This window comes from Barbatula barbatula, assembly GCF_947034865.1.
Source record: "Barbatula barbatula genome assembly, chromosome: 11".
In the NCBI taxonomy this organism is placed as follows: Eukaryota; Metazoa; Chordata; class Actinopteri; order Cypriniformes; family Nemacheilidae; genus Barbatula; species Barbatula barbatula.
In genome coordinates, this window is record NC_136774.1 from 18,586,448 (window position 1) to 18,599,129 (window position 12,682).

At 37.4% G+C, this 12,682-nt stretch overlaps 1 protein-coding gene across 1 annotated transcript; it reads right to left on the minus strand.

The window, feature by feature from the left end:
• Positions 1 to 230: 230 nt before the first annotated feature.
• On the minus strand, positions 231 to 11,135 carry lhx4 (LIM homeobox 4). The gene is made up of 6 exons (XM_079466840.1): positions 10,853 to 11,135; positions 7,587 to 7,758; positions 6,047 to 6,249; positions 4,256 to 4,410; positions 3,051 to 3,222; positions 231 to 2,273 (listed from the first exon to the last, which is right to left on the minus strand). Exons 1-6 carry the CDS (start codon positions 10,935 to 10,937, stop codon positions 1,885 to 1,887), a joined length of 1,176 nt encoding a protein of 391 aa, XP_079322966.1. The 5' UTR covers positions 10,938 to 11,135; the 3' UTR covers positions 231 to 1,884.
• Between the last annotated feature and the right edge of the window lie 1,547 nt (positions 11,136 to 12,682).

The window sequence follows — 12,682 nt, forward strand, 5'->3', positions numbered from 1 at the left end:
CAGTCCATTTTAACCAGTGGTTTCATTATTTTAGGTTTGATGCCTGCAAATGACTGATGTCATCCAGATGACATCATTAAACATGGTGACATCAGTAAGAGCTTGTAAAATGTGGATATGCAAATTAAATGAGAATTGCAAACCATGCACTTGTTGTTAAACACAAAACCATAGATATTGATTGCATCAAGCTTTTTGCCTATATCGTGTCAAGGACGAAAGAGACAATTCAGTAACCCAAAGACAATTCGGTTTTATTTCTCCATATAGATTTGACTGTACACAATTCATACCATTAGACAGAAGGCATATAGGACTAAATTCAGTGCTCTTTTTTCAAAGACCCATAGCAATAAATAGTGCTCGTGAAACAAGACTGTCGACACTTTGAGACTTTACAAAATTTACAGCCGTTAAGACTCAGTAGTTCAGAGGCAACTCAGATTCAACAACAAACAAAAACAATTCTGGATGGTTATTTTTCTTTTTTCATGTTGCTCTTTTTTAGCTTATGTTAACACGTCTGCATCGGTCATCTTTCTCCTGTGTACCACTATACCGGTACAAATTTGGTATAAACAATGATAAAATAAAAATGAAACCTTTCCCATTTTAATAATTGTATCACCAGTTTTATATTTGATAATTTATCATCCTTTTCCCCATGAATCAACTCTTAATAATAATATTGACATTGACATGACAAGAATAAATAACACTTCACCATGGCTGTAAAAAAATAAAAAAATAACATTGTAAATGTTCCCTTTCACAGGTTTGTTTGTTAATAATCTTGTGGTCTGACCTGAAATGTACTTCAGTCTGTTCTGGCTCGGTCCACTTTTAAAAATGAAGACGCGCATATTTTGTGAAATTAAGGGTCAGAAATCCACTGCTCTGAAATAAATGACATTCTAACACATCAGTCTTTTCTCACGGAGCAACGACTAGTGACATTGGGAACAAACAGAGATCAATATGAAATTTTAGAGCAGTGCATGCGGATTCATCCTTATTAAAAATAATCTTTATCTTCAGACCTCTGATGTTGCTAATGTGAAGCATCATCTCCATTAGAGCTGTTTAGAAACTGAGTCAGTCAAAACCATTAAAATCCCAAACCCTTGTAAGTAGGAAAGATACACTTGTGCCTCTTGTTTAAATATCTCTCCTTGCTTGGTGCACGCCTCTCTTCTCTTGTATTCAGTCTGCCGTGTGCAGTCGAGGATGAACATAAAGTGCGTTATCATTTCGAAGGCTCCTAATGTGAACTGGTTTCATCCTCAGTCAGAAACATGCACAGACCCCCTGTTCTAAAAAAAACGTGGCTGATCTTGATTGTGTTTTTAGTGTACAGCACAACAGTCGGGTTTATCCCATTCATTTTCTTCATAGAGAAACAGATTTTTTTTCTCATTTTAAATTCAAGTTTGTAACGTTCTACTTTAAACAAGAATCTTTGTAAAATACTTATGAGGAAAATAAATGGGAAAGATACTTCTAGAGTCAAAGCTGCTGGAAAGGTGAGCGGTCAGCATGGCGCTCTGTAAATGATGGAGAGGTTAAGGGTTTTCAATGGCAAGTGCAGTGCCTTTCTCACCTGCACGCTATTTCATGCTGGAAATCGTCCAATCCAGTTTCGAGAACAATGAAAAAATATAAATAAAAAATTATGATACAGTGCGAACTTTACATGACGGGTTGCTCAGAACAGTGTCAACGTCAAGCCGCCCATGTTCAGGTGGGCGACAGCTGGTTTAATATTGAGGCATACTGAATACCCTTGCCACACAAACACTGTCCTTTCAGATGTCCATAAAATCTTCACATTTCCACTGTGTCCTTGAAAGCAAATCACATGACCTTCAACCATAACCTCTGACCTCAAAACTGAGAATGGTCCATCTCATCGAGCCAGGAGGCAGGGCTGGTGGGGAAGTCTGGGTAGCCTGTGCTGCTTCCGGTTGACAGGTCAGAGGTGGGTCCCCCGGCCATGGCTCTCAATGCTTGACCAACATTGGCCTGACTGCCCGGACCCATGATGCCGTCTATGTTGAAGCCTAAATTGTTGAGCAGCGGGGTGTGGCCCGGTAGAGAGGTGATGGACGAGGGAGACTGTGGCAGGCCGTAGGGACTTCCTGCCCGCAGGTCATGGTAGGGCTGCCCACCCCCCTCCAGTGAAAAGCTGCCATTCAGCATGTTGCCATTGGTGACGTCCCCAACGCTTCCATACAAGCTGTTAGTGTGACCCAGGTCTGACAGGATTTGGTCTTCTGTTCGAGAATTGAAAGACAACATCAGTTTTAAGATTAGTTGAGTTTAGTTTACCTTAAGAGAAACATTTATATATGCACAGATGTTATATTGGCAGTTATTACATCCACATGTTTTTCTTTTAGATCAGTCCTGAGGCTTCCCTTATACGACCTGATGCACAATATACTCTTTGATGCCAGGTGGCTCGTACCAATAAACACATTAAAAAAATTGAAAATTGCGGTTATGACAACAACCTCATAAATATTCCATTTGCAAAAGTGTAGGCCAGCACTAGTCTGAAGAGATTCTAGACTTCTGGAAATGTGTAAGGTTGAGATCCTCAGACACAGCATTTCTCTGAATGCACATGGACTCACAATACAGAATCACTCTGTGTTCTCTAGAATCTTCTGTGTTCTTTTAAAAAACAACGAAGGCCGTGTTCACTTCCTCTCTAATTGACTAAAAGCTTCACCAATTTTATAGTTTACACGTCGCTGCTTTCATATCTCGTAAACACTGCCTCCGTTTGAAAGCGGCTCTGAGTTCTCAAAACAGGCTGACAAAAATGAAATAATTATAAAAGACACTGCTTGAACTAAAAACCTCATTTGAATATTCCACACAATCCATTCCACCAAATAGCATATTTGTCAAATAAAAGGGAATTGAATGCAGGGAGGGAAATGAAAAGTGTTCAAAGAGAGGGAGAGAAAATAAAACTTTGAGACAATAATATAAGTAAGAGGCAGAAGGATTATGGGAGATTTTAGGCTTGTAAACAGACTCACCTCTAAAACTAAGCTCACTGTCGCTGAGTCCAGCGTCATCCGCTGAGCTTTCCTTCTCTGTTTTACTGGACCCTCGATTGCGTTTCACACTTTTGTAGAACTGACCCCAGCGATGGCGACCTGCATCCTTTTTTAGACGCTTCTCTTTTGCTCGTCTGTTTTGAAACCATACCTTCCATGTGGACAAAAAACTCAGTCTCAGACTCAAAGGAAAGTTCTTCTCATATATAATATTGCATAGTTAATGTCATTCTAAGTAATGTTTCATTCAAATATCAACTTTTTCCTACATTTTCTTTAGAAATCTGTAAAATCCGCCTCTGAAGTTGTTGAGATTTCGGTAACACTTTACTTATAGCCTTTATGTATAATGCAGTATGAAGGGTTATTAAAGGGGATGATTATAATTGAGAGATTTCTACAGAAACTTTAGAGAGGAATCTCATGAGATTTTTGGAATGTGAGAAAAAAGGTTGAGAAGCAAGTCTATTATTTTTTTTACATTTCTATATACAGTAAGAGAAACAGTTCATTGTTGTTCTTCTGAAACCTCAGATGTCTGAACTCGACTTTTAAAAGTATTTTTAATGGTTAGATATTTGCAAAAATCCAGTGATAAGCACAAAGGTTTACTAATAAAAATGATTCATGGCAAAAAAATAAAAAGCACCAAATACACTGAAAATGTAGAATTTACTTAATGAAATCCTTGTAACAATCTCACTTACATTTTTTAAATACATTTAGTTTTTGTTAAAATATCATGTAAGTTTTATTTAAGGGGGAAAAAAATACGCTGAACAAAAAGTGTCTTAGTCAAACTTCACAAATCTTTCATATTGAAATATACTATTTTTTACAACATAGATTGTCAAGTAAGAAGAGACTGGTGGTCTCTGTACTGGCATTAGCACAGTTCCTCACTTCATGACTACTATCGTTCCTCCCTCCGCCAGGGCACAAGCACTGCTCTTCTGAACAATGGTAAACCAACTTAAAAAACCCAAACTTAATAATAACCCAAAAAATACCAAAACTCTATAAATCAACCTTCTAATGCAGTCAGATACAAAGCATGTTGGGAACTACAGATCAACTGCCAAGCTAGTTATATTTGACCATATTTAATAAAACTGACTTGGATTCACGTAATAATTTTTTTACGTAATTATAGAAATAATTTTTCTATCTGCTCATAGACTCACCTGCACAACTCTCATGTCTAGGCCTGTTTCTGAGGAGAGCTGCTCACGCACATGTCTCGCTGGCTTTGGCGAGTTCTTATAGGCGCTTTTGAGTGTCTCCAACTGTTTGGCTGTGATGGTGGTCCGCGGACGTTTTGCTCCCGTTTCAGAATCATCTACAACAACAGATACAAAATGTTTATTACATAAGTTATTGATTTTATTTTAACCTCATGGATTTGTCAAGTAAAATGAAATTCTATAAAGCAAACCTCCAAAAAAGTTCTCCAAACATTGTACAAAACATAACTCATCTACAGAGAGATTCAGGTAAAGAAGAGTTTGAGACGCTTCGAGTGAAAGTGCTCACACGTGGCAGTCGATACTTTCCCTGAAACTGTCACGCAGTGCCGGAAGAGGGAATAAATCTCTCTGGAGAACGGCACGCCAGTGCGAGTTATTGGGGCCCTACCGTAAAAGTGCATTGCATCACTTAATATAATCAATCAACAGCCCACAGAAATCTCCATAAATACGGCGTGAGGGGCTTTCAGAAGCAGATCCATGAGAGGTCAGATCACAGAGAGACTTAATACGCCAGACACTGAGACCCCATGAGACTGCAGTTAATGATAATTTTGTCTCCTTACTACCATCCTGTTGCCTACTCTGATCTTTCAGTGTCTCACTATGACTGTAAAAGAACGAGTTAATAACGCCTCCACACCTAAGCTGTCACAATGATTTCCAATTGGGACAGAAAATCCAATCGTAAGGTCCCAGTGACTGTGTACCTGTAACTACAGTATAAATATAAAGACAGCATGCAGCAGCTAGACTAAAAGGATACAATGAGGTGCTAAGGTGCTACACGATGCCACAGAAGAAACATTTATGGCTATATTTTTCTATAAAGAACATTAAAGAATAGTCGTTGTAGTGCAAAGTCATTTATAGGATAAAATGCCATTAAAATGTAATTATAATCCTTTGAGGAATGGTTTTTCAGCACAGCAAAAATGTTCCGCATCACTGTGAAGAACCTTTTAAAGTACCTTTATCGTTAAAAGTATCTCTATAGGGTTTCATCGCATGCATGCACTGGCCCAAGGTTAACTTCCAGTCTGCGTTTGGTTATAATGTAATAATAATATGTATTTATACAAATATTTTATTGTATATGGTAATTGTAATTAAATTAAATTAAAACTACTCAACAGTTATTGATTCTTTGTGGAGGTCTACCGGAAGTTAGGTTTGTGCCACACAGCCTTTGTTTTTGCCGCTGAAACCGTTCCAAGACTAATAAAATCATCAAACCTATAGAACACCATCATTGAACTCTAAGAATATTTAGTGGATAAAAAGTTTAACTAAATATAATTTCTTTTTTTCAGAGACACGTTTTTTCTCAATGATATATATGATTTTCTGCATTCTCTTCAGCAACTTCAGGAAGTGCATTCTGGGACACTTTTAAACAGTATTGACAAAATTCATGCTGGGCACTTGTTGGCTGCTTTCCCATTACTATCTGATTTTTTGGTTTTCTAAAGAAAATGATTCATAGGCAGATTCTTTAGATAAAAGGCCTCTTTTTGAGCAGAGCCTTGCTTAAACAAAAATGAACCTTCTACTGGCTTAATATTGACGTGATCAGGATTTTGTGAATGTCAAAAACATACATTCTGATGAAAGTCCTGGAAAGAGTACATTTTAACTAAAATATTTGCAGATAACAGGTCAGTTAAACATCTGCTCCTGAATCCCTATTGATTGCTCATGAAGCCATGGCTGAAGACAATAGCTCACCATTTTGTTTGGCTGTTTCATAGTCCTCCTTGCACACGAGTCTTCCGTCCTCCATGAGGTAAAACTCATCTCCCGTGGCCAGCTGTCTGCTGCACATTACACAGGCGAAGCAGTGAAGGTGGTAGACAAAGTCCTGAGCTTTTCTGACCACCTGTGTTGGGGGGATCCCTTGCTGGCACGAGGCACATTTTGTCCCGAAACGCCTACAGGTGCAGACAGAGACAGCAGTTTTATTGAAATTCAAGGACAGTCTTGAACATCAATATAATTGTGTAACCCCTGTTTTTGTACCCATGGCTATTTTATTTTTCAATTCTTTCCATAAAAGAAAAATGATGTGTCAGAAAACAACAGAATGCTGTTTAATGTAGCTTTGTTTGTGCTTTTTTTGGCCCTGTGGTTGACAAATGGTCTTGATCAATGTAGGAAAAGCAGACAGATTCACAGGAGAGAGAGAGAGCCCACTTTAACGGCACATACAGAACAGCTCATAAACCACAGAGTCAGAATAGGCTGTAAATCACAATGTGAATACTGCTAAATAAACTCTCCTTTTACTTAACCAAGGTGAAGTTTTTGCAACATTAACGTAAAGCAACCCCCTCCGCAACCCTTGCTATTCCCTCCATCCCCCTTTTCGTCATGCTCAGCACCACGGCGGCCTTCACATTAAAATCCCTTCTTTAGTCCCTATGGGCTTGCTAATAAAGTTAGCCTCCACTCTGAGTCTTGCTAGCATTTTAGGTCTCATTGAAACCCGTGACATTAAAACCGCTCAAACGTGATTTGGTAAAAGCCACTACTGATCCTGTTTTGGATAAAAGTCAAACCTAATTCTCCGCCTTAAAGCCACGGGGAAAATCAAATCGTAAAAAGAAAGCAAAGAGGAAAAACAAAGGAAATAAAAAATAAAAGAAACAAGGAATGAAAGACGCGGGGAAGTGAATAAAAGGCAAATTGCAAAGTTGCTTCCTTGAGTTCCAGAATGGGAATTGAATTTCCCATTGAATGAATTTGGCAACATACCGACTTCTGAGCTGGGACAGTTTTTAAAGTGAAGCAGGTTTTAGTTCTGTCATATCCACTCATGGTCAAATCACGTGACATTATAATTGTAGTATTGAATTACTGAAAAAGACCTTCATCAAAAGATGGCAAACAGAAATTAAATGACATGTCTCACCACATATATCATAATAAAGAGCTATAAAACTGTCCCGTTAACCAATAATATCAAATAGGATACATTCAATATTATATAAGTAAATGCCTGTATTGTTATTTACTTATATGATTTCATTACAATAGCACTTTTTTGCCTTTATCAAGAAAATATAAGTTGTTTAACGCAATATAATTTAATAAACAAGATTGAAAATAGAATCAGATGCTTAAAATACAGAACGCTGTATCTGACATCAGCCAATATCTCTACACACTGTAAGTAGCCTACTTTTCTTCATAATTGTTTCAAAAATGCTGAGTAAACATTGCTATCTGTATAATAGAGTCATCTGAGAACAGGAGGACATGTACTTACTTGAAAAAATCGTCTTTGCAGTAGACGTTCCCTGCGCGCGAGAAACATTTGTCTGCCAGAAGCGCGTGACAGTCGGCGCACTTGAGACACTTGGAGTGCCAGTGGCGATCCAACACCTTCAGAATAAACTTATCTAAGATGTGCTGACTGCAGCCTGCACACTGAGGGATCTCTGGAAAAGAGAAAAGGTGCATTGGGGGAATTTTATTAGGATATATTTATTAAATATGAGGCCTATTGTGAAGAGTTTGGTTGCAAAATAAAAAAAAATTAAATCATGTTTTTGTATTGTGCATTCCAATTGATATCAATTAAACTGCAATTGGTTGGTTTAGATTTAAGCCATAATAACAAGAAAATGCAGATAACTGACACATTATAAAAACAAGATTTTTTAGGTACAGTTATCTTATTTTGGAACCAAACCCTTCATTTATAATAAATATAAATAATATTGTATAATATGTTATTATTACATTTTTTTATCAAAACGATTTACAGTAAATTCTATATAATTTAACTGTACACGCGTCCTGTAGAATCGAATCCACAACCTTCGCGCGGTTAACAGAACGTCATTGAACTACTGGAACAGTCTCTTTGAATAACATATAAATTGAATATAATTTAAACAGCTATAAAGCATATTAAATAAAAATAGTATCACTTTACATTCATCTTAAAGAGACAGAAATTACAGTTTGCTTATATATTTTTACGAAATATATATATTACCGAAACTGTTGTAATATATATGTATATTTCCCTATATTATACAGGCAAAATCTATAGAATATTTTTACTATTTCAGTTTTATTAAAAAGTTTAAAAATTTAAACAGAAACAGAAAATATGACAATGACAACGAAAATGATATAAGTCAAGGTGCGACTAACAATATCCTCACATTAATTGTATATCTAATATTGTAATGCAGTTGAAATGTTACTAAATAATTGTGTACTTTGTTATAAATAGCCCTTTCTGTTTAGAAGTCAACGGTTGTTGTGAAACCAAAAACTAATTTCTTGCAAGCATCGTTTCCATGAGTCTAAAAATCGTATTTGCTTTTGGAACAACAATGGAACGGTTAACAGGTAAGTCGTGGACAGGTGAGGAAAGATGTCCATTTAATGGTAAATAATCAATATCTCACAAAAGAACAGGCGAGGACAAGAAGACATTGAGATTAAAATCATATAACTGGTCCATCGATTCTTTAACAGAGGCAGCCTGTCACTTAAATTATTGATGCTTAAGATGACTCAATCGGTACACAGCAAATCCAAAATCTACGTATTATAAAACTAGGCAAAAAATGCAATTAGCTTTATTTAAAAGGTAAATATGCTTCTTCAAATCACAATACCATGACAATGTGTTTTTAATGTGCCATTATTAATATCGATATTTGACCTATGATCCTCCATTCAATTTCTCATCGCATTCTCACACGTGCAGTTTTCTTGGATTCAGTAGGTTGGCGATGTTCAGTTCTGTTTAGTTTAGTTAAGTTCATTATAACTGGAGAGAAAATGAATTTTAACAAAGGAAAGTGTTGCCAGAGGATGGTTGAACGCGTGTCCAAGATAAAAGTGATCATGTAACATCGCTGAGCAAATGACTTAAATTACACTCAAATGTATGTTGTACAGACATAAATGTCAGAGCAAGTAGGCCTGTATGAGAGTGTGTGTTTCCCTCCTCGGCCGTTTGAGGGAATGTAAATGTATTTGTAAAGGCAGTATCTTAGACTAAAGGCGGGTCTGGCTAACAGTGGTTCTGAATGAACAGCGCCCTGATGAACTTGACTCGTTGCCGCTCATAAACTGCCTTCTAATTGTTCAGCTTCAAACGCTCATTTCGGATGATTTGATCAGGCAGTCACTTAAAAGATGTGTTTCCTGACAACATCTCTCAAACGTGTTTTGGGCCCAGCCTAATCCTTCACGACATGCATCTGAAATGTTTTATTCTGCTCTCCGTGTACAAGGAACATGTACACTGTGTGAATCAAAAGGCTAATTTAAATCTCACTTTCTTTATGGGCTTTTATTTCTAAAGGATAATAATGAATAATTACCCATATGTTGTACTAACCTTGTTCATTTGGACACTAATATTTAGATCCATACCGCAAGGGCAGATTATTCTTAAAATAATCTCCATTTAAGCCATCATTTATACGAAAAGGGGGGTTGAGTAGCAATATCTTTTAATCTACTATCATTTAAGGAAATTAAGCTTTCGACGGTCAAAATATAGCTTAGTCATGAGACATAATGTAAACATTTGGCTATTTTTGTTTCGATCTAAAAAATAATAAAAATAGCCTATTTGTTATTGGTTTTCATCATTTTGAATGCAGTTACTTTATTTTGCCAATAATTTCGTAGTTTTACAACCGTGCAACCTCTATATACAATTATTTTATTTTTAGATTTGAAATAGTTCATACAAAAATTGCAGGTCTGCTATTCCATCTGTACATTGTTCTAGATTATGAATAATTAGGTCAGGAATTGATCCAATTCAAGCTTCATCTTGATCGCGAGATCAGATTATACAGGCCTAACACAGATTAACCTGCGATTTATAAAGACCAGATGCGAACATAATAAGCAATTCCGTTCTTTGAAATAAAATGGTCATGTTTCTGGTGTTGTCATAACGGATGGTCTGACAATCTACATTTCGTCAGGACAATAAAAACGAATAGAGATGTGATGCGCTCTGTTCCATTAAAGCAATGCGTTACATAAAACCCGGAAAAAAACATTTCATTTGGCTTCTCGTTCTTTCATTTCTTAACTAAATCAAACACAGAATAAAACGTTAAACAGAGTTTAAATGTAAAAAATATTGAATCGTGGTGACCCAGCCAGCTGTGCGGGAACAGTAGCTATTAGAGAACATCAGTCTCACAACATTTAATATAATTGCAACAGTACATATTATCAGGAAAATATCCCCAGTTTCAGCTGATCGTGAAATTATTGTAGTAATTCTTGGCATCTAATGAAATGATGCATCACAGTTAGAGATGAATAATCTAACCAATATATATAAAATATATAATACATTTTAAATAACAAATATTCTCTAGGTCTTAACCATGCAGACAGTTTCAGTTACATAGTAACATTCCCCCCACTGGAGTTTAATTAAACGCTATGTTATTCCACAGTGGTGGCCTGCAGACGGCCGGAGGAGGCCTGCCAATTTTCTGATGAACTAATCGATATAAGGAGAGGAAAAGCACTTACGTTGCAGTGGCACTCCGAGAATGTCCGGCAGACCCTTCACCGCGCTCTCGCTGGGCAACACCGCCGCGCTTTGCATCATTTTCATCCAGCCCGATCAAACGCGCACATGCACACGCTAAAACACGGAGGTGTTGAAATCTCCGACGTGCATAAAACGATACGAATTTCGGAGTCGTTTTCTCCCAGGATAGTGTCCTTTTAGTCTCCTCGCGCCCGTCGTTATCCTCGTGAAATTGTCTGGCGCTCGCGCATGAGTTCGGCTTCGCGAGTTCTTTCGCTGTGTGTCACACAACCGCTTGATTCATTCACACTGCAGGGGCGACTGTGACGTCACTACCCCCGGGGGCCAATGGGAGGCCCGGGCGAGGATGAGAGAGGAGGGAACTTGGGCGGAAGGCGCTCCAGGTAAGTAGGAAGAGCGATAAGGAAGGGATGACGATTCCAAAATGCCCCCCAGGGAGGCGGGACCCTCCACGAGGATGATAATAAATAGAGGCTCGCTCCTGTCACTTGACGCTCCAGGGTCTTTTTGAACCTTTTATGAACCGCAAGGTGGTCAGAAAACCATTGTCCTTAAACAATGTTTACATTCATATTTTTGAATTAAGTTTATTTCGGTGTAGCTTCGACATTTTTGCAAGATCCACCTCGGACGGATGTGTTGTATTGGAATGTTCTTACACACAAGCCTAATCCATAACACAACCGTATTTCGAAAGGGACAAATAAATTGTAGAAATTGATAAATGAGTAGCTGTTGTCCAGCATCAAGGCCTAATTTGAGAAAACTGCTGCTAAAATACGAACGCAAGAGATATCTTACTTTGTTTATTAGCAGTCTCGACACAGTCGATCCTGACAGGACTCGTTTCATTCTAGCTTTTCTCCCTCAGGAGGGAGCGGAGATCAAGCGAGATGAACTCAATTTTCACTTTCAATTCTCTTTAAGGCAACTATAATGCTCCTTGTGAGCTCGCGAGCTCTGACTCACAGGTTAAATAAAACAAGCTTTCAGAATGCAACGCAGCCACATCGCCTGTGCCATCATCACCCATGCACCCTTAAAAAATATATAAAATGTTTGTACAACATTTATTATTTTCAATTTATACATGCAGATACAAAATAACAAAAAAGTTTACGTTTCATGCACGAAACTGAAATTCGTGAGCTGTGAAAATAGGCTATACTGTAACTTTAATTAATACACTTATCACATTGTCTCCAACTAATAACATTTTAGAAAAAATTATAAATTACATGCATTCAAGAACGTATTTAACTACAAATGTTATGTCTTTGTATAAGAATCACATGCACGCATGCACCTTCGTTTCTATTCTATTCGCAATAATAATCATTAATAAATGCTCGTCAGTCGTTTCTGAGTCTGACCATTTTCTGAGCTATTTTACAATTCCTGTAATGACATCTCATTACCCTATTCCTACTAAAAGCAGTTAGGGCTTACATCAACTTCACACTCTTTTTAATAAAGATGGTGGGGTGATAGATTGATATGATACATTCTGAGAATGTTAAATGGGTGGGTGGACCTGATTTATTTCACAGATAAAAAATGTCCGTGATTGTTTGAAGGACACCGGATTGTTGTTGGCTGACCAAGTTGTTTCAACCGGGAACAGAGATAAGCAACCATGTAGTATGAGCCATCAACAGACTACTGTGATCATATACTGTATCTCAATTTATGCGTTTAAATCTATTTATGTCTATACCTCATAAACGTATTTATATATAGCATACTATAGGCTAAACGCAAATATCACCAAGATGATTAAAAAGCGCACCTCAGAGGTGGCAAAGACA